At 37.1% G+C, this 24,668-nt stretch overlaps 1 protein-coding gene across 10 annotated transcripts in view; it reads right to left on the bottom strand.

Annotated features, from left to right (window-relative positions):
* The window catches only part of ptprz1b (protein tyrosine phosphatase receptor type Z1b), a 94,956-nt gene that overhangs the window by 31,686 nt on the left and 38,602 nt on the right, over window positions 1-24,668 (bottom strand). For all 10 annotated transcript variants that reach the window (XM_073946915.1, XM_073946916.1, XM_073946917.1 and 7 more), the window contains 7 exons: window positions 20,509-20,574; window positions 9,248-9,427; window positions 6,567-6,718; window positions 5,435-5,530; window positions 5,271-5,337; window positions 5,026-5,183; window positions 161-311 (listed from right to left, as the gene is read on the bottom strand). In XM_073946915.1, coding sequence (XP_073803016.1) covers window positions 161-311; window positions 5,026-5,183; window positions 5,271-5,337; window positions 5,435-5,530 — 472 coding nt within the window. In that variant the 5' untranslated portion in view covers window positions 6,567-6,718; window positions 9,248-9,427; window positions 20,509-20,574. The remainder of the gene's footprint in view (window positions 1-160; window positions 312-5,025; window positions 5,184-5,270; window positions 5,338-5,434; window positions 5,531-6,566; window positions 6,719-9,247; window positions 9,428-20,508; window positions 20,575-24,668) is intronic.

Raw genomic sequence — 24,668 nt, 5'->3', positions numbered from 1 at the left:
TGTTCAGTATGTGCATTGAAAAGGATGTGTAAGTGTAGTATGTAGTATGCATGGTAAGTAGAATGCGTTATGTATAGTATGTAGCATGTTAGGGGGGATTATGCAATGTAGTTTGTGCAAGTGTCATGTAGGAGTGTGTGTGAGTGTGTAGTATGCATACTGGGTGCAGGGACTTCCTCTGTGCCTGTGTAGGATGAGAACACTTGTCCCATGAACTGCTGCTGTTGTTCTCTGTAGTTGTTCTGCAGGTAGTCGGTCAGCATGGCGTATCCGGCCTGCTGCATGGTCATCACTTCACAGAACACCTCCAGCTACACACACACATACACACAAACAAACACACAAAAACAAATCAGACCACAATCCACGATCCACTCAATCATTTCATATGTAGTTAGCATGCATAAATGTGTAGTATGTGTGTTGTACAGCACATGTAAGTAGTACGTATGAATGTGTTGTATGCATTGCGATTAGATTGTATGATGAATGGAGTTTGTTAGGGTGCACTTATGTAGTATGTGTGCAATTTGTGCAAATGTGTATTATGTTTATATATCCAAGTATATATTTTTTTCTACGAATCAATGAATCTTAAATATGTAAAAAAAGAAAAACTAAAAATGTAAATATGGTAAAGCTTAAAAACGTATGTGATGCTAATATTTTTAAATAAAACATGAAAGTGAAACTAAACAAAATTAAAGTTTTAATGAAAATAAAACAGAAGTAATGGTTTTTGAAGGTACCGTTGGGACTCTTCTATTCAATTTGGGTTTGTTAGCTTAGCATACCAAGCCTGCAGTCACAAATTTGGAGCTGAAGTTTGACTCAGATTTGAAATCTGACAATCAGGTTAGAGCGGTAGTTAAATCAAGCTTCTTTTATTTAAGAGGATTAGCAAAAATAAAGCAATATATACCAAAACAACCGTTTGAAATCATGCTTTTGTGACCACTAGGTTAGATTACTGTAATGCACTGTATGTGTGGAGTAGCAGGTCAGCTGTTGGTGTTTGCAAATGGTGCAAAATACTGCAGCTTGACTATTAACTAGTACTCGCAAATAGGACCACATTTCCCCTATGTTAGCTTGGCTTCATTGGTTGCCAATTAATTTTAGAATACAGTTTGAGATATTGTTTTTAAATCTCTAAATGGTCTTGCTACACCTTATATCACTCTGATACACCCCTATAAGCCCACTCGTTCTCTCAGGTGAGCTGATCAGCTGCTCGTGATTGTCCCAAAAACAAAGCGTAAGCTTAGAGGGGATTGTGCTTTCACTGTGGCAAGTCCTAGACTTTAGAATAATTTGCTTCTGAAAAAAATTATTCAAAGATGATTCCTTGGATTTACTAATTTTTTTTTTTTTTTTTTACGTTAAGTGGTTGTAAACAATTTATCTGGGCTAAATTTAAACAAACAAATTAAGTTGAACATTATTAAATTTAATTTGTTTGTTTAAATTCAACACAAATAATTTGTTTGCAACAGCTCTGCATGCAACACTGCATTCAAGTCTTCTCCGAAAACGCATTTGCTTCTGTTGGCATTTGACACCTGATCTTAATACCTGGTTATTTTAATTTGTGCGGCTTTTTTGGGTAGTTTAGCTATATTTTATCATGCATTTTATAGACTATTATGCTCATTTTGTTGTATATTTTCTGAACAGCACTTTGGCTCACTTCTGTGTTTTTAAAGTGCTAAATGAAGTTTGACTTGACTTTTAGTAAATTATATATTAATTTTTATAAACTTAATAAGATCACACATTAGAATTACATTCACAAAAATAATGAGACATGTAGAGCAATTCATTTTAAAATAATTTGAGTAATTAAAAATAATAATTAAAACATTTTTAATGGCACCACCGTGATGCCCACCAAAAATATGTTTTAATTATTATTTTTAATTACCCAAGTAGCATGATCGCCTCACAGCAAGGCGGCCGCTGGTTCAAGCCTCGGCTGCGGCAGTTAGCATTTCTGTGTGGAGTTTGCATGTTCTCCCGTTGTTTACATGGGTTTTCTCCGGGTGCTCCGGTTTCCCCCACAATCCCAAAGGCATGTGGTGCAGGTGAATTTGGTAAACTAAAATTGTCCGTAGTGAAAGTGTGTGAATGAGCGTGTATGAATGTTTCCCAGTCATGGGTTGCAGCTGGAAGGCCATCTGCTGTTTAAAACATATGCTGGATAAGTTGGCGGTTCATTCCGCTGTGGTGACCCCAGATAAATAAAGGCACTAAGCTAAAAAGAAAATGAATAAACACATTTTTTGGTCACACTTTATAATAAGTATTCATTAATAATTGTTTTTAATGTGTTTACGGATATGAACCAACAATGAACAATACTTATACAGTATTTTTTAATGATATAATCCCAAAGTTATGCTTGTTAGACAAAGATAATACTCTACAAGAACTATCAATGAATGTTTTCCGTTAACTAACGTTAATAAAGATTAATACTGAAATTTATGTATTGTCCATTTACTGGTTCATAACCTTAACTAATACTGTACAAACTTAAAGTGTGACCCGTTTTGTTCACGCGTGAAAAAACATAAGGGAACCAAGTATCACTAAAAAATTAGTTAAGATGTACTATTTATATTGGCTGTATTTAAACGTAACCTTAATAAATGCATGTGAAAAGCTTTAGATGCACAAATGAATTTTTGCAGTAATGAGATAATAATGCAAAACACTGAGCCAGCGCTAAACATTCATCACCTGCACTCCAGCATGCCTGAGTTTCACACATCAAACTTTCATGCTCAAGAAACAGACTGTGCTTTAAAGTGGATCAAACTTGAGTGGAAAGAAAAAAATAACTACGCAACCACACGACAGAAAAAAACTCCTACTCGCTTCTTAAAAGTGAGCTTTAAAGTACAGCTGGATGAGAGGAGCAAAAAGTTGTGTCCCGGCGCTCAGGGCTTTTCTCTGATCCACGCGTCAGGCTGTGGCCAGCTGAAATATTAATGCACAGCCTCCGTTTGCTCAAGAATAGCTCGAAGAGGCTGTCAGGGATAAACTTAACACGGTTCATTTTTAGGAGAGGGGTTTTTCAGTCTTCCACAAAGACACACAATAGTGCCTGCGGCTGCAGTATGGACAGACCCATCTTAAAAAGATAACTCAAACTTTATTCAGACAAATAACTCTCCTCAAAAAAAGTGCCCATTAAATAATGGTTGGGTTATGAGATGTAATAAGATGTAATAACTCTATTTATTTTGTTGAGAACACTGGTTATTAAATACAAACTATTTAATCAATTGTAGGGTGACCATACGTCCTCTTCTTCCTGAATTTCTTTTGGGACTAAAATAGTCCAGCTGAAATTTGTATATTTTTTAAAACGTCAGAGGTTTGGCTTTTGCTTTATATAGTTGTCATTAATTGTTTGCGTTTTTGCATTACTTTTACCGTTCTCTTTGGCCCAAGCCTTGTTGGACGCCACCATTGGTCATAAATTTACATATGTTAACATATATATATATATATATATATATATATATATATATATATATATATATATATATATATATATATATATATATATATATGTATACAGTGTGTGTGTATATACAGCAGGGGAAATAAGTATTGAACATGTCTTAAGAGTATTATTTCTAAAAGAGCTACTGACATGGAATGCCAATGACCTCCTCTCATATGGAGAATAAAGTTGTATGCATTGCTCAGGTGTGAGTACAACTCTTGGTCTGTTATACTCGTTCGTCAAATGTGAGCTTTAATTAGTATTTTCTAATGGTTTTGAGTCAGGTGATTGGCTGGGCCATTCTACAGCTTGAATTTTTTTTCTCTGAATGCATTTGAAAGTTTCCTTGGCTGTGTTTTGGATCACTGTCTTGCTGAAATGTCCACCCTGGTTTCATCTTCATCATCCTGCTAATGTAGATGTTTGACTGAAGCAGGAAGAGCAGAGGGTTACTGAATAACAGAGATTTCAGCTACTGTCTGGGTTTTCACTGCCTTTCTACACCTTCCTTTCTTCATGTGTTCAATACTTTTTACCTGTGCCATTTAATTTTATTATATACCTATCTTCATTTGTAAACTGATTAGATTTGTTACCTTTTCATATGTGGATTTCTATGGTTGTTAAAAACATCTGGGGAGAAATTCAAGTCAAAAGCACCTTTAGAAATAAAGGTGACATGTTCAATACTTGTTTTCCCCTCTGTAGCTTGTAAAGAACACAGTTTTTTGTGTGTCTCTTTAAATGCAAATGAGCTGATGTTTTCCCAAAGAGGGCGGAGCCTTTACATGCAATTCTGACACAAGAAAACAAACAAATATCATGCAACCAAAATGTCTGAAATGACCAGTAGTGGATTAAAGCCTTACATGATCCGGAGAGGAAGAGGTTACAAGTTCTAGATGCACAAGGGCATTTCTGAAATATTACTGGAGAATAAAATCTAAATTTCACATTTTTCATATGCTTGCATAAACATGTTCACCAAAAAGAACAACATCAAACACATTGGTTGTGATATTTCATGGTTTTTGGATTGATTGTATTTCACTTTATATCACTTAAACACACAGAAAATGTCAATTCTTCACAAGACGCCCGATTTCTTATAGAATTAAATGTAGAAAATAAAAAACATCTTTATAAATATGTTTTCTGAGAAATATGATGAGGTGCTCAATAATTTTCCATGCTGTATATTTGTAATGCCACTTTTAAAATAGTTATGTTTGATATAAATGTAATTAATTAATTAATAACCTAGCTTTATCATTTTTATAAACAACATAGGACAGGTTTTGAAACCGGTGCTGCAGAAAAAGTGGGCGGGTACTAACAAGCAAACCCTCCAATCAATTCTCAGTGTTCAAAATCAAGCCCCGCCCTACATATTTGCTAATCTAAGGACTCATCTCATGCTTCATAATAGGGAAGATTAGTTGAAATAAAAGGGATTGCAATTTCTGCTTCATGCTGACATGAATAGTAATCTGTGTATACATCCTGACCTGGGTTTCAGAGATGCCCACAGTGTTTTTAAACACGATCCACTCCACATTTTCGGAGCAGGGCGGTGCAGTGAGCGATCCGTTGTACATGAAGTATTTTTCAGTGTTTTCTGGAAGCAAAGCCAGCAGAGAAAACTCCTCCACAGCGCTGCTTTTACCTTAACATCAAATACAAGCGTGTTATCAGAATTATGCAGATCAATTCTGAATAATGCAAATAATATGTTGGAAAAATGAGGGCATACCAAATCTGCTCACGTTATTCACCCCTTCAATGATGGCTGCGTAGTCCTGGTTGTCTTCAATGCTGGCCTGAGAAGCAGACCGTGCTCGGGTTATTATGATAGAAAGGTTGCAGATATGCATGGTGTGCTTGTGCTTATTGTTCACAGGATGATGAAAATGTCACCTGGAAAAGGACAGCCACAGCAGCGATCTTTCCTCCGCTGCTCATCGCCTCGTCTATGGATTCAAACTCCAAATCATCAAAACAATAAATCTGCATCTAAGAGAGAGAAAGAGAGACAGAGGGAGGCAGATAACTCACTTCCATCCATTTCATTTACAACTGAAATTGGCTTAAAGCTAACATTTAAGTGCATTGACAGAATTTATTCCTATGCTAAAATGATTATATATGCAGAGTATTTGTGTATGTGTTTGTAAAGCTAGATTAAACAATAGATAGAATGATGGATGGCTGGATAGACAGACGAACGTACGTACAGACAGATAGATAGATAGAAAATGAATGGATGAATGGATGGATAAATAGGTAAATAGACAGACGGACGAACGGACGGACGACAGACAGACAGACAGACAGACAGACAGACAGACAGCTAGATAGATAGATAGATAGATAGATAGATAGATAGATAGATAGATAGATAGATAGATAGATAGATAGATAGATAGATAGATAGATAGATAGATAGATAGATAGATAGATAGATAGATAGATAGATAGATAGATAGATAGATAGATAGATAGATAGATAGATAGGAAAATAAATGGATGGATGGATGGATGGATGGATGGATGGATGGATGGATGGATGGATGAATGGATGGATGGATGGATGGATGGATAGATGGATGGATATGGATGTGCTTTTCTTTATGTACTCAGTATTTGGAAAGTATGTTTTTGATCATCTTTAGAGAGAGATCAACTGACTATTTATTTATTATTATTATTTTTGTTTATTTGTTTTTTTTACAATAAAATCTTCTCATTCATCCATTCATTTATTCATTCAATCATTCCTACTGAATTATGTTTTTATTTATTTTTTCATTATTCTCCTTTATACAATAAGCATTTATAGTATATTAATACAATAAGCATTTATAGTAGCATTACATTCAAACATTAACAAAGGTTTATTTCCAACATCATATTGTATTTTTGTTATGTCCTTTCTACAGTACAGAATACTGGTTAACTGATGAATACATCACATTATGATAAAAAAGTCTAAATAACTGTGAATCTTCAGTCTGAAAGAGTAGTGATTTAATCGTGTGCTGAACTTTACCTCCAGGGGGAACCTGTTGCCATTCAGGCTGTGTTCTGATCCGTCTGAAGTGGCGTTACATCTGCCCCAGTGGAACGTGATCCGGCCCACTTTAAACCTGGATCTGAGCCCACCTCCACTTATGAAGTACTCACTGTTCAGACCAATCACCACTAGAAAACATCACACACACACACACAGACACACACAGAGGCACACGTACATACAAACATAGCCACACGCATACAGAGAGACACACAGACAAACGTGCATACATACACAAACACACACACAGACACAAACATGCACACATACATATGCACACAATTACACACAGACACATACAGACACACACATATGGATGCACACGCAAATGCAAACAGACACACACACACATATAGAGACACACACAAACATGCATGCATGCACACAAACATATGCATGCACAAGCACACATACAAATAAAGACACACACACACACACACACACACACACACACACACACACACACACACACACACACACACACACACACACACACACACACACACACACAATCACACAGAAACAAATGCACACAGACACACATGCATGCACACACACAAGCACACATGCACAAATATACACGCACACAGACACACATAAACATGCACACAGACACACACATATGCACACACACAAAAAACACATGCACATACACACAGACATAAACATGCACACACAAACATACACACACACGCACGCGCACACACACACACACACACACACAAGCTTAATGACCACATTAACATGTGCAATTGTGTTCCTGCCTCAAAGCTTAATTGCTCATCTTTCATCCTTCATCTCTTCACCTTGATAACAGATTCATCTTACGCTCTGCCTTTTGTGCCGGAATAATCCGCCATTCTCACAAAGTCAAAAGGTTTAGTTTTAATAAAACCACGTAAAGGCGAGCAGCTGCCATTCACAGCTAGCAGAACAGAAACCATCATCATTTCAGTAGATTTTCATTCTCCAGCGCCTCCATTAGTCTGCCAGCGATTAATCTCAGCTTGTAATTGTATTCATCTGAGGACGAGGCTCCCGAGAGTTAATACATCTGTATAATTTCACTGAGTGCCGTTTTAGGAGAGTGAATTCAAATGCCAGACACGTTTTATCCACAACTCATCACAATCGAACAATTAAAGAACACCGTGTTTTGGTGAACGTGCGATTCAGAGAACAAAAATACAGTCAAAATTGATTGTGTTAATGCTGCTGTTAAGTGATGAATCTGCTCATTCTGAATGTCCACTCAGTCTTCAATTCAGAGTTTATTTTGTGATGGAGATTGCTAGAAAGGGGTTGCATGGTGGCTTAGTGGTTAGGACTGTCCTCTCACAGCAAGATCGTTGCTAGATTGAGTCCCGGCTGGGCCAGTTGGCATTTCTATGTGGAGTTTGCATGTTCTCCCCGTGTTGGCGTGGGTTTCCTCTGGCTACTCCGTTTTCCCCGACAGTCCAAACACATGATCTATAGAGGAATTGAATAAACTAAATTGGCCATAGTGTATGTGGGTAAATGTGAGAGTGTATGGGTGTTTCCCAAGACTGGGTTGAAGCTGGAAGGGCAGCCACTGCGTAAAACATCCTGGATAAGTTAATATGATATGATAACAATATGACAACAGTATGTAAAATGACTATTTATGTGGAAAAATCTCTCTAAATCTTAAGATTTCTCTGCCATGAATTTGTTTTTCCTTGATGCTGCTGTTGTTATTTGAAGGGCAGCCACTGCGTAAAACATCCTGGATAAATTGGTGATTTATTCCGCTGTTGCGACCCCTGATAAATAAAGGGACTAAGCTGGAGGAAAATTAATGATTGAATGAGACTGTTCGGAGCTCAAACTAGTGACCTTATTGCTTTGAGGCGACCGCTAACCACTGAGCCACAATGCCGCCAAATAGAGATTCATACATCAAATAAATAAATTGGCTTTGCATTGACGTATGGTTTGTTATGACGTCTATAAAATCTGAGGTTGCAAAATAATCAAAATACTAAGAAAATAAGCATTAAAGCTGTTTAATTAGGTGTTTAGTAATGCATATTAATAATAATAAGTGTTGATACAATTCCAGTAGGACATTTACTCAATATTTTAATGAAACATCACCTTTACTTAATATTCTAATGAATTTTTATATAAAAGAAAAATCTATCATTTTAACCCAGGGGTGGGCAATTCATTTTAAGGGGCCACAGTAGACTCTAGGGCAGTTTTAGAGGGCCAGACCAATACAGATCATTTGTATTAAAACAACATTCATTAAATACTCTAAAGTTATAAAAAAGGACCAATGTTACACAAACAAAGTATTTGAAAGACCAGCATCAAAATATCTATCCCATACAAATGCCATGGGGTTGTTAGCTTGATTGCTTCACCTTAGTTAATTCATATTTGTTTATGGTAAGACTTTATTTTGATGGTCCCTATTGGACATGTTTATTAAATAAAAGTTGCATTGAAACTACATGCCAATTACTTCTTATTTGAATATTAATTGACTGTCTGCTTAATATCTGCTGAAACTGCTCCTTCAACGCATTTAACTGACTATAAGAAACTTTGCATGTGCATGTCAACTTTGAGTGTACTAAAGTTTAGTGAATGTTTGCTAATATCTGGGAAGCTCAGGGACTGTTTCACACCTGTTTTGCCGTCATTAGTGATGGTGGTTGAATCAGTGGTTGGTTGTTCCCAGTTCTCCAGCTGCAGGTTCTGGTACTGAAGCCTGACCTGAGTGAACTCCTCACTGATGTCAATGGGAGACTGCCTGGCATTGCCACACACTGGATACTTCTTTACCCAGTGCTTCTGGTTCAGGGCTCCTGTGAAGAACAGAGGGTAAGTAAATCAAGTAAGTAGAAATTAATGCAACCAAAATCAAGATCAGGTAAAAATCGTCCGAGGTAAATTGGCTATAGTGTATGAGTGAGCGTGTTTCTCAGTACTGGGTTGTGGCTGGAGGGGCATCCACTATATAAAACATATGCCATTGAAGTAGGCGGTTCATTCCTCAGTGGAATAAATAAGGGACTAAGTCAAAGAAAAATGAATGAATGAATGAATTTAGATAAATTTTTAGCTAAATCTAAACAAACACCAAAAATTCTTTCTATTTTGATTGCATTTTATATTTCTTGTTATTTAAAAAGTCCTACAAAGTGACAGTATTGCATTTTATTTATTATTAATAATATGTATAATGTTAATACTATATTCTTAAAATCATACGTTCTTAAATAATAATGTAGACCGACTATATAGAATATAGAATTATTAGAAATATAATTTTGTTGTTGTTATTATATTATAAACATTATTATTATTATTATTATTATTATTATTATTATTATTATTATTATTATTATTATTATTATTATTAAGCATTGTCATAATTTTTATGATTATACACATAATGATGATAATAGTAATAATAATAATGTTTTTAAACATAAAAATATTATTAAATATTAATAAATATAATAAATGTAATAAATATTATTGTCATCAATATTATTATAAATGTTGTTATTATCATTATTATTATTAGTATTATTATTATTATTATAAGCATTGTCATCATTTTTATGATTATACACATAATGATAATAATAATAATAATAATAATAATAATAATAATGTTTTTAAACATAAAAATTATTATTAAATATTAATAAATATAATAAATGTAATAAATATTATTGTCATCAATATTATTATAAATGTTGTTATTATCATTATTATTATTATTATTATTATTATTATTATTATTATTATTATTATAAACATGGTCATAATCAACATTATTATAAAAAATAATAAAAAATAATTATTAATGATTAATAAATAGTTACTTTAAAAATGGTGCAACTACGCATGAAGAGATCCATTCAAACATTACTATTTCTGTCAATTTTTATTGCCTCTATATTTTTATATTATTTAAAATGTCCAACAGAGTATTCATATGAATCATTGTACAATTTTAATATCATTTTAAATATCACACATTTTTAAATAATAAGGTAATGTAAACTTTATATACACTGCTTATTTAAAAATTTAATGATTATTATTATTATTATTGTTATAATAATAATAATAATAATAATAATAATAATAATTATTATTATTATTATAAAATAATAATAATAATAATAATAATAATAATAATAATAATAATAATAATAATAATAAACATTACTGTCATTCTTATGATTTAAATAAACTATGGAAATACATGTGCAGACCTGTCTAAAAGTCATAATATTTGCACATATCCTATTTATTCAAAAACTACAGTAAGTGAGGGATTTTGCATATCAAATACCCTTTTTCTTTAAATGTTAATAATGCATAAAAAATACACTATATAAGATAAAGATATAAAGAGCCTAAAAGTTCATATTTTATTAAAGCACATGCTATAGATCTTTCCTATTGATGCGCAAATTTTCTGACACATTTGGGTCTAATTCAAGTTTCAACAGTTGCCAGATCCGGCCCATAATTTCCTGTTCTCTTCATAGCAAAAAGGCCAGAAAATGTAGAGCACGGGCATATGGCAGAGTAATGAAGCACATGGTATGGCATATGAAGAGTCTGTGCTGATCTGAGCAGAATAAAGTCTCTTGCAGTGGTGCTGAACATAAACCAAACACTGTGATATCTTTCACACTGACTTCAGCAGATGGCAGCGGGTCACACATCACTGAACAAGCACATCAAATAAACACCAACACTAAACCGCACACACATAAACACAGATGATTAAAAGCGTCCCCGAGGAAGCCTCTTTAACTACATGATGAAACGTTAGATCTGTATTAGCAGCGCTAACGTTCCCCGACAGGACAATTAGTGCGCCTGTTATTTTCACTTTACCCTCTCGGGCGGTAATTCTTCACCCGCTAAAGCTACAACATAATCAGAGGCTCCTATTGTGCCATTGGAGAAGATGTAATGTGTGCCGGCAGCTGGCTCTCTGCAACTCTCACATGGCTGCCCACTCAAGCTAAGCAGGACTGCGCCCGGTCAGTAAGTGAGACCAGTAGGGGGCACTCAACCTGCGGTCTGTGTGGGTTCTAATGCCCCAGTATACTGCTCAGTGAGCGCCGTCTTTCGGATGTTAAGCTGAGGTCATGACTCTCTATGGTCATGAAAAAAGACACACACACACACACACACACACACACACACACACACACACACACACAAACACATTTATTAATATGGCACTATTACAGACTCTCTTTCATGCGTTTACGCACACACACATGATAACACGGACACACACACTCGTGATAACACAGACACATTTACTAATGTGCCACTATTACAGATGCGTTTACAGACACACAAGTGCTAACACGGGGACACACGATAACACAGACACATACATCTAACACAGACACACACACACACTCGTGACAACACAGACACATTTACTAATGTGCCACTATTACAAATGCATTTACAGACACACACGATAACGCGGACACACACGATAACAGACACACACAGTGAACGCAGACACACACACACACACTTTTGATAACACAGACACATTCATTAACGTGCAACTATTACAGACAGACACTATTACAGATGCGTTTACAGACACACACATAATAGCACAGACACACAAACCATAATGCAGACTCACACACTCATGATAACACAGACACATTTACTAATGTGCCACTGTTACAGATGCGTTTACAGACACACAAATGCTAACACGGACACACACATAATAACACAGACACACACAGCTAACACAGACACACACACACACACGTGATAACACAGACACATATACCAATGTGCCACTATTACAGATGCGTTTACAGACACACACGATAACAGACACACACACACACTTGTGATAACACAGACACATTTATTAATGTGCCACTATTACAGATGCGTTTACAAACACACAAGTGCTAACACGGACACACACATGATAACACAGACACACACACTCGTCATAACACAGACACATATACCAATGTGCCACTATTACAGATGCGTTTACAGACACACACGATAACAGACACACACAGCGAACGCAGACACACACTTGTGATAACACAGACACATTTACTAATGTGCCATTATTACAGACACTATTTCAGATGCGTTTACAGAAACACACGATAACACAGACACACACACACGATAACCCGGACACACACACTCGTGATAACACAGACACATATACCAATGTGGCACTATTACAGATGCGTTTACAGACATGCACATGATAACATGGACACACAAACAAAATAACATAGACACACACACCTAATGCAGACACACACACACACACACACACACACACACACACACACACACACACACACACACACACATGATAACACAGACACATTTATTAATGTGCCACTATTACAGATGCGTTTACAGACACACAAGTGCTAACACAGACACAAACATGATAACACAGACACACACAGCTAACACAAACACAGACACACACACACTTGTGATAACACAGACACATTTATTAATGTGCCACTATTACAGATGCGTTTACAGACACACACGGTAATACGGACACACACACACGATAACATGGACACACACACTCGTGATAACACAGACACATATACCAATGTGCCACTATTACAGACACCATTACAGATGCGTTTACAGACACACACGATAACAGACACACACAGCTAACGCAAACACACACACACACACACACACACACACATTAACTAATGTGCCACTATTACAGATGCGTTTACAGACACACAAGTGCTAACACGGACACACACATGATAAAACAGACACACACAGCTAACACAAACACACACACACACACACTCCTGATAACAGACACATTTACTAATGTGCCACTATTACAGACACTATTACAGACGCACTTACAGACACACACAATAACACAGACACACACACTTGTCATAACACAGACACATTTACTAATGTGGCACTATTACAGATGCATTTACAGACACACACACGATAACAGACACACACAGCGAACACAGACACACACACTCGTGATAACAGACACATTTACTAATGTGCCACTATTACAGACACTATTACAGACACACACACGATAACACAGACACACACACTTGTGATAACAGACACATTTATTAATGTGCCACTATTACAGATGCATTTACAGATACACAAATGCTAACACGGACACACACATGTTCGAACACAGACACACAAACATGCTAACACACTCATACGAGCTAACACAGACACACTGTAATCAAAGCGAGCGGCTGCTGCTATGGTAACCGTATCCGCGGATGTGGCATAAACGCAGAGCCTGAAGTCATCTGAAGGATTTGCAGACCTCTGGGCTGCTCTGACATTTTCAATATTTCTGTTTTCCTAACAGCACAGATCAGGCGGGTCTGATTGCTCACGACTGAGAGCTGCAATAACAGGTAGGATGTTCTTTGGCCTTTGAGGCGATGGGAATGAATAAGGGCGTAAATCACAGATGGGAACGATTATCGTGGATTCCTCCTCCACAATGACACCCTGATCCATACACACAGTCAGGCTGATTACACCAGACAATTACCCACAACACTTTCCACCCAGATTCCTGTAAGTAATGCTGACAAACAGGAGGAGGAGAAAGCACAACATGTGTGAATGTGAGTGGAGGTACTCAGGGGCGCACTTAGTGATTTGGGGGCCCTAAGCAATTCCAGATATGGGGCCCAAGCATTGAAACTCAAAACAGTCACTATTTTTTTCTCTGTAGATGTAATGTGAAGGGATGCTGATAAAGTGCAGATCCAAATGCAGGGTTTAATATGCAGAGAATGGTCAGGCTAGCAACAGTCAACCCAGGAGCAAATGGATGCATACGGGTAAATCCAGAGACATGGTCATAAACAGGTGGATGGTCAAAAGGCAGGCAGCAGACAACGTAAAAAAGCAAAACTGATAAAGATCAGTACACGACAAGTCATAAATAGTCCGTGTAATGAGTCTTTAACAATCCCCTGGCTGTGTTTTTACAGTCAGAATCAGAAACCGGTGTGAGTGTGTGGTGCATGACTGGATCTGTAGTCCTTTGTAGTTCGGTAGCATACTGTGTGTTTACCAATGATCTGCACAGGCTGGATGATTGTGAAAGTAGATTTTTTTTTTGCAGATTAACTGCATGTTAAAAATATATTTTAAGGTGGAACCTTTATCTTCTTAATGTAAAATTAAATAAAATAAATTGACAAATAAAAAAAGTTCACAAACTATGTTCAGGTAATTAGCCATATTTGTGATTGGATTTTAATATTTCCATGTACAGTAGGGACGGAACGGTCCACTGTTCATGGGGGCCCCCGGTTTTAAAATGAAGTAATGACATTAAAACTTTAATAGTTAAAGAAAATAGTTTTACAACATATGATATAAAGTTTATAAAAGAGCTTTATGATTAATATAGGCTTCTTGGCATTGTTCGGGGCCCCCTAATTATCCGGGACCTTAAGCGGCTGGTTACCTTGCTTATTGGTTAAGTCCGCCCCTGTAGGTACTATGAATTAAAAAAAGGAGATTTCTACAAAAGCACACTTCATCTAAACAACTGATTAATACTATATGAAGAATATAAACGAGAGGTAAATTATTTCATTTTCTTTTCGGATAAGTCCCTTTATTAATCAGGGGTCGCCACAGCGGAATGAACCGCCAACTTATCCAGCATATGTTTTACGCAGCGGATGCCCTTCCAGCTGCAACCCATCTCTGGGAAACATCCATACCCTCATTCACACACACTCATACACTACGGACAATTTAGCCTACCCAATTCACCTTTACCGCATGTCTTTGGACTGTGGGGGAAACCGGAGCAACCGGAGGTAACCCACGCGAACACAGGGAGAACATGCAAACTCAACACAGAAACACCAACTGACCCAGTCGAGGCTCATAGCAGCGACCTTCTTAGAGGTGAATCAATTATGTGTAATATTCATAATATAAGTCAAAATGTAATTGTATAAAATGGTGTATTTGGTATAATTGGTTAATATAAATGTTATTTTCTCAAATTAAATGCCTTAAAGTGCAAATTATTTTAATTGTTTATACACATGCAAGAGAAATATGAAATATTTATCAAAAATATACATTTAAAACTTATATTTCATTCTTTGAAAGGATTACTAAAATGCTTAATTATTGTAATTATTAAATTATTATAACAAAACCAAGACACTTTAAACCATGTGTGAATAACAGGAAGTTGCTGCAGACTTTTACATCAGTATAATGATGCATTTCCAACTAAAACTGAATATTGAGCAGGGGGCGGGGTTTTTATTTTGCACTCCTCCTCATCTTTCACTTGCAGCAAACTAAGGGTGGGAGGGGTGTGGCTAATCATATTTCTCCCAATCCGTCAAAGAGACATCATCAGAGAAGCCCTGATATTCCACAGCAGACATTAACATTAATTGTTCTCCTTAAGGCTTAGTATGATTATTAAAATATTTTAATAACTATATTAATGCATATGCATATAAGTAACATGTCTTTGCAATGTTATGTATATGCATGCCATGCTAATGTTACTTATATGCATATACATTAATATATTTATTATTACATTTATTATTTAGTGTAAAATATATTAATGCAGGCGACATGGTGGCTCAGTGGTTAGCACTGTCGCCTCTCAGCAAGAAGTTCGCTGGTTCGAGTCCCAGCGGGGTCAGTTGGCATTTCTGTGTGGAGTTTGCATGTTCTCCACATGTTGGCGTGGATTTCCTCTGGGTGCTCCGGTTTCCCACACAGTCCAAACACATGCTCTATATCGAATAAACTAAATTGGCCGTAGTGTATGTGTGTGAATGTGTATGGATGTTGGAAGCTGGAAAGGGAACCGCTGTGTACAACATACGCTGGATAAGTTGGCGGTTCATTCCCCTTTGGCAAACCCTGATGAATAAAGGGACTAAGCCGATGAAAAATAAATGAACGATTGAATATATTAATGCATATGCATCTTTTTAATGAAATAAAATGCATTAAAAAACAATTCCAAGGTGTTCCAGCATTTGCTTTTCCCATGAAATGTAAAACACAAGTCGTATTCAAAACGCTCTGTAATTTTCACAAGAAAAGCTATCTGGTCCATTGCATTTGCCTAAATGTTCCCACAGTAAAGGATGCTAATACGGATTAGACATGAAGAAAGGAGGCTAAAATAAAAAAAAGTTTTCAAGAGCCTCTGTGAAAATACACCACACCGGGAGAGAGAAACATGCTGTGATTTAATCAGGTGACCAGACCAAAACATCTAATTCACAATTAGTCCATAATAAAAAGAAATAGAGTAAAAAAGGCCATTTCCCAGACACGAGGAGTAAATGTGAAGCGTTACGGAGTCACTATGTGACTGTCAGCTGAACTTGCGAGAGTCTATGAGCAAATTAGCATTCAGACTTGACAGCTTTTGTTTGAGGAGGGAAGCATTTATGAGAAACAACCCGAGTTAAAAACAGAGGAACGTGTTTCTCTCTCACCACAGGCCTGTGCCGAGCCTCACAATCAACTGTGGGCTTTCACATGTTAATTCATTTAGTTTCGGCTCAGTGAACACAACACACATACAGCCAGTATCACAATTCACACTCAGACAAATAAGTTTTTGCCCACATTGCAAACTCAGAGAGCAACATTAGCAGTTATAATAATGTCAGTGATCATGTTATGGAGTTTGATTTCTCATCCCGGTGTTAGGTGCTGTAGGATGTGGTGTGTAAGGGGTTTTACAAATACAAACTGGCAAAACTAAGAAACTAAGAATAATTAAATCATAATCGGTTAATATCATTGATTTCCACATTAACACAGTAAGTTTAAAATTTGGAAATGAGACTAATTGAAAAAGATTTCACTTAGATTTTATTGCCATTGTGCATATCATTATGTATTCTCTTGAAAATTGTTTAATGTCATATGTGTGTTGAATGTAAACTCCCTATTGAAATGCCACCATTCAGTGTAAATATTCTGAACATGTTCTTAAATGAGGAAGTCCAAATTGTGTCATAAATCACCTCCAAACTATTACTGTAATACTGTACTATTGCTGTAATAACTGTAGATTACTGTAATATTGTTGCACCTGCTTCAGCCATGGAACAGCAGCAAAGTTTCTTGATTATTATGCCGGAATGAAAGAATATTTCATAGCCATATAAGCCTAGAAAATGGTAAGTTTCTGTTGGTCTTAGTGAACAAAATAACTACAGAAGCTTTAATAGGAAATTTATTGAAAATCTTTTGATGCTAATGGTTTAATCCAATTCAATGAATTACGCTAAGCTAAGCTAAGCTAAGCTATAAATGCTCCTGTCAGACCTAGAAATCAGCTGAATTATCTAAAATAATGTAAAGCTCAACTGTTTGCCTAGAGGTCTCGTAAAACAGCTTTTTTTAAAAACGTTGAGTGTACTTTTAAATCAATTTTAAAAACTGGCCCTGGTCTAAATTACACAACATTACATTAGGATTGTGTTTGAATCTTTTAGAGTTATTTGTCATTGTTCAGCTACTGGTACAATCTAGAAATGTGATATCTCATTATTTCATAGTTTCTTGAAGTCATTGCGTTTGGGAAAAGAGTTGAAGTTCTCAAGGTGAATGTGTACCTTGGCTCTCAGGGTCAAACAACAAAACATAAGGTCAAGATCCTTGGTGTGATTCTGGAGTGAGATTTGAAATTCAATAGTCATGTCAAAGTAGTAAGTAAATCAGCATACTATCATCTCAAAAACATTGCAAGAATTAGATGCTTTGTTTCCAGTGAGGACTTAGAGAAACTTGTTCATGATTTTATCAGCAGCAGGGTGGATTACTGTAATGGACTCCTCACTGGCCTTTAAAGAAAAAAAACAGTCAGACAGTTGCAGCTCATCCTGAACACTGTGGCCAGGATTCTGACTAGAACTAGGACATCAGAACACATCACACCTGTCCTCAGGTCTTCACTCTGGCTCCCAGTTACATTCAGAATAGATTTTAAAGTATCATTACTTGTCTATGAATCACTAAATGGCCTAAGACCTCAATACATTACAGATATGCTCACTGAATACAAACCAAACAGATCCCTCAGATCTTTAGGAATTAGGATAATATAAATAAAAAATTCCAAGGGTTTAGTCAAAGCAGGGTGGATCCGCCTTCAGCTACTGACAGCGTCCCCCACTGCTGGAATCAGCTTCCAGAAATGATCAGATGTGCTTCAACCTTAGGCACATTTAAATCAAGACTAAAAGCACATCTGTTTAGCTGTGCCTTTACTGAATAAGCACTGTGCTGCGCTCCACAGATCACGCTATTATGTGTTTCTTTTCTCTTTCATTCTTTTATAATCTGTTTAACACATTTTAATCAGTTTTTATGTTAAAATCATTAAAAATTTCTTTAATATTTTTATTTTCCTGTTTCTTTTACTGTTCCTTATGTAAAGCACTTTTAATTAGCATTGTGTATGAAATGTACTCTTTAAATAAACTCGCCTAGCCTTTTTTCCCCATGCAAAAATTGCCACTATAATACTATATGGTTGTTGTATGGGTGCTAGGATTATTAGGTACACCTTACTAGTAACGGGTTGGACACCCTTTTGCCTTCAGAGTTGCTGCCATGTGATTGGCTGATTAGACATTTAAGTTAATAGCACCTTTCACACATACAGACCTTTCCGGAAAATTACCGGCAATTTTCCGGAAAGGTTGTATGTGTGAACAGGCCCTTTTTGAAAATACCGGTAAATTCGTTCCAGCTATTTTCCGGAAAGAGAAGTTGTAACACTACCGGTAATTTGCCGGAATGCTGCGCTGTGTGAATGCAGAAGGAAGATTGCCGGAATAAGCTCGTCCACGTCTAGAACGTGCTGACATGAGACACCTGCTTTAGCCAATCAGAACAGTCAGACGCATTCACGTGCGCGCGGTTTATGAGAATAAAAGCCTTTGAATATTTTTCCAGACACATTTAGCTGCTAGATGTTAGTCAGATAACGTTTATATGTTCCTTCTTAATGCTAACTGTGTAAATAATTATCGATAAAATGTTTTATGATAATCCGTTGTTTGTTTACCTTCAAGCTCTGCGTGTGCCCGTGAGCGCCCATAGCGCCAGCACACACACACACATATCATGTACATCTCGACATGCGAAAGTGTTTCTCTATGTTTTCATTGGAGTTGTTCACAATACTGATCCATTCACAGAGTTTGTAATGTAGTCAAATGTTTACAAACACAAGTGCAGCCGTTTAGAGGTCATTTCTGGTTAATGATGTCAGAATTTACCGGCATTTTGGGATGGATGTGTGAATGCTCTTTTCCGGAAAAATTCTGTTACGTCCTCGCCTGTGTGAACAGCGCTTTTTTGAATATACCGGTAAAGTCGTTCCGGAAATTTTCCGGATATTTACCGGTATCACTGTGTGAAAGGGGCTAATGTGCAGTTGGACATGTGTACCTAATAAAGTGGCCGGTGAGTATATGTATTTGTTTTTATGTTGCTGCTCTGTGGTTATTAAAATGCCACAAACAATTTTTTCATATTTTTCCCCGATCAAAGCACCCTTAAGCCTGAATTAAAAGCCAAAAGTCAAGGCCAAGAACGCTCCTGAAAGTCACTTACTCTTTCTAAAACCTTGAGTGTCTGGAAAGTGTCTAAGACTTTCAGCTAATCTCGAAGTGGTGTGTGCCGCTCGACGGACACTGATCCGGCATTATTCACCTCCATCTACTGCCATCTTATCCACCTCTCACTGCGAGGGTTTTAAGGCTTTTGGGTCTGAGCCACTCTAAAGACACACAATAAGAGCGTTTGTTCCAGCGTCACCCACCTGTGTAAGACCAGTCGACGTCCTCTGTGAATTTGCGCTGACCTCTCAGGTACGAAGCGGCCAGATCTGGAAAGAGAAAGACGAGGAGAGCTGGAGTCAATGGATCAGTGATTCAGAGGAGGACAAATCACTGTTCAAAGGAGTCAGTGTTTCCTTATGCATTCATTATATGAGCTTGTGCTTTCCTCCCTGCAAAAGTAGCCTCCATAATGCTATGTGGTTGCTTGGGTGTTGCTATGTGGTCCATGAAGTGTTTCAAGTGGTATATATAGATCATTAATGTGTTGCTGCTATGTGGTTATTCAATTGTTCTAAATGGTTTGTATATAATGCATTGCAATGTGGTTGCTAGGGTGTTGTTATGTGGTTTTAAAAGGGGTGGTCCACTACGATATCATATTTTAGACTTTAGTTGATGTGTAATGTAGATGTGTGAAAATAAACAACATCTCTGAATGTAAGATGTTCAAAGTTCAATGCAAAGGGAGACATTGGCTTTTACAGAGTTGGCTTAGCAAAGCCTACTGCAAACCAAGTTAGGGGACTACAAAAAATACACCTGGGCTGGTGAGATCACAAGGGCTTCTGGTTCCGTGTATTCACCACGTGCACACACGCAGCGAAGAGGTTTGGCCAGAGGTGCTGTAATGTTATAACAGAGAAAGCTAAAATGCCATCTAAGCACTGCTATTTCCACAGAGCTTCTTCTGTTTCTGTAATTGGGCTTCCAAAGGACACGACACAAAGAGAGAAGAGCTTACAATTTAATCTTAATTATGTTCCAGAGAATTATAAAAATATATATATATATAGCTAGCATTTGACAAAGGACAGCTTCCAGAATCTCTCCCAGTTCAGTGCTGGATTCGGCTAAAAACTCAACCCAAGCTCATTCTGAAAATGTAGCCCCGCAGACGTTTTTGGAGACCACGATTTACGTGGCCGAAGGTACATATGGCTGCATTTAATTTTTTCAAGCAAACGCTTCGGAGCGGTGTGACGCTGCTCCTCATCGTGCTCACCGGCTGACGGCTCACCTCCGTGTGGAGGGCTTTTCGCCGAAACCAGTTTGTCCGGTTAGCTCGTTGTGACCGGCGACGACCGGTGTCAAGTCTGGGGAAGAGCGGTTCCAGAAATCAGGTAAGACAAAAAGCAGAATTAAAAAAAATAAAGCGAACGAGTTCATAACGTTGTGAGAATTCGGTGAAATACTAAAACTCCAGCAGCTTTACGTGAGAACAGCGCAGGCGTGAATGGCGCTCGCAAGAGGCACTCGAGACACGAAAAAGCATGCACTGCAGCCTCTTGCGCTTTTGCGAAAACAAAAAATGCACAATTACGTACCTCCCGGGACGTATTTCGCGGCCTCCAGAAACGTACGCGGGGCTACGTTTCCAGAATGAGCTGGGTTGTAAAAACTCCTCAAAGGAGCAGCTCCAACCATAACAGTAGAAGCTGTGGATTGTGAGCCACAACCTGTAATCATTATTATTTGTTAAAATTGATCAGTTACAGTACATGCACAGTGTCTAGTGTTAACGGTATGTTGTAGTGAGGACGTAAACAATGGAGAATGCTGTTTGGCACTGCTAACAATTTAGCTACAGATTCATATTTATCCGTCAAACCCCAGTAAACACCCACAATCTTCAGCAGCGCTGCAGTGTCTTTCTTTGCTCCCACTTTCCCTGCGTACATCTCAAATAACAAACTCGCAAAATATATGTGAATGCTTCATATTACTTACACATGCTTATAACCCAAATATATGTGAAAGACGCTTGCTAGATTTTATTTTAGAGAGCAGGTGTGAGGTTCAGCTGTCCTCTTCCTTTTCTTTGCGATTCAGGCTCAAACTGATACGGCAAACAGCTACTCTGACTGACAGTGTTTACACAGCAGAGGCACAGCGTGTGCTATTAGAGGCATGGCGCATACTGGTAAGCCGATCCACAAATCACAGCACATTATGTTAGCTGACCAATCAGAGCCTCTTGAGGGCAGGCCTTTCAGAGGAACTAGGAAATATGACCGATCGTTTTCATGTTAGCAGAGTAGCTGTATATAATCAAAGTAGGATATATGAAAAAATAACCTGATTTTTTTTTTTTTTTTACAAATGAAGCATGAGCGCAGACTGCTTTGCATCTTGTAAACACAACCAAGCCTTAAAAAAAATGCACTCTGGACCACCTCTTTAATGTGTTCTCATAGAGCACTTCTATGTGGTGTTGCTATATGCATTCCAAGACGTATACATAGTTTTTTAATATGTAATGTAGTTATTAACATGTTCTAAATGGATTGTATAGGACACATTGCAATGTGGTTGCTAGGCTGTTCTAAATGGTATATATATATATATATATATATATATATATATATATATATATATATATATATATATATATATATATATATATATATATATATATATATATATATATATATAAATATATATATATATATATAATGGAATGCAATATGGTTGCTAGAGCACTTTTATTTGGTTTCTAGGGTGTTGTTTTGTGGTTATTAAGAGTTTAAAAAGTTTTCAGGGTTAATTGCAACAGTATGTGGTTTGTAGAATGTTGCTGTGTTATTACTAAGGTGTTCTTATAATGCATTACTATGCCGTTTGTAATGTGTCGCTTTGTTGTTGCTAAGGTACTCTAAATGGTATATACAAAGAGTTCTGAATGTGTATATATTAGTGCATTGCTAATTGCTATAGTGCACTCTAATAGTGGTTTCTAGGGTGATGCTATGTGGTTATTAAGGCGTTATGTGTGCTTTATCTAATGCATTGCCATGTGGTATCTATGGTGTTACATATAAAGGGTCTTAAATGGTCAATACATAGTACATTGCTAAATGGTGCTCAGGGTGATGTTATGTGGTTACTAAGCTGCTCTAAAAGCTATATGTACAGCAGTACATTCCTATTCTTCTAGGGTTTTGCTATGTGTTCACTAAGGTGTTTTAAAGGTGCATCAAAACATTAATATGTGGTTTCTAGGGTGTTTTGTATGTTTGTTAGGTTGTTCTAAGCAGTATATAGTGTATTGCTATATTAAAGTAGGTTATATTTCAAAAATGAGCCCTGCTAACACCCACTCTTGTCACTCTCTGCAGTGACTGTGGTGCAAATACCTTTAAATGAAAGTGTGATGAGGGACAGGTCATTATTATCATCATAGGCTGGACAAGTGTTCTTCACCATGTCTGCTCCAGCTTATGGCATGGTGTGTCTAGTGTGTGTGTAGTGTCAAATGCATGTGTGTTCTGCAACACATGTGAGACTAAGGGGACACCTGTCCGGACAGATCAAAAGACACATGTCACTGCTTCGATGATGAAAGGACAGATGACCTCATAAACACACAGCTGTCACCCCGACCAATGAGAAACAACAACCTGAAACAAGACTGAGAAGAGCAGCCTTCAAGTGGATGGATGGATGGATGGATGAGTGAATAGTTGGAACGATGGATGGATAGATGAATGGATGGATGAATGGATGGATGCGTGGTTTCCAGCATTTTCTAGAGTATTAATAGTGGTTGGCATATGGTTGCTAAGGTGTTCTATGTTGTTGCAATGGGGTTTCTAGACAGCTGATAATGTGTCCTATATGGGATGCTACAGGGATTTTATAAGGTGTTCCAGATGGCTGCTAGGCAGTTATATGAACCAGGTAGGATGTAAAGGAATGATTTAATTAAACTTAATTGAACATATATAAAGTACATAAATAACTAAATAAATAAGGATGTAAAATGACTGAATTGTTTGTGCTGGACACAAAGTCCAAGTGTCGGTGAGTGGATCAGATGTTACATGTCCTTCAAAGGGATTTAGAGAAGATGCAAAGCGCTGAAGCGTGTAAAAGTGGGTTAAAGAGTGTTTTAAGAGTGTTTGACGTGTAATACGGTCAGTGGAGCCGCAGACGTCCCTGCTCTCACAGAACAGCCACTGCCACAATAGAGCCTTTGAAGACTCGTCTGCTGCACAACAGGCCATTATTACAAACCATAGCCGGACACAAGTTTCACAAACAGAAACGCCTCTGCCACCCATATAAGGGCTTTTCTCAATGATGCAATTATTTAATATGTAAAAAAAAAATTAATTATTAAATTAAAAATAATTACAATATT

This window comes from Danio rerio, chromosome 4, assembly GCF_049306965.1.
Source record: "Danio rerio strain Tuebingen ecotype United States chromosome 4, GRCz12tu, whole genome shotgun sequence".
Classification (NCBI taxonomy): domain Eukaryota; kingdom Metazoa; phylum Chordata; class Actinopteri; order Cypriniformes; family Danionidae; genus Danio; species Danio rerio.
This window is presented reverse-complemented; position numbering and strand designations above follow the sequence as displayed.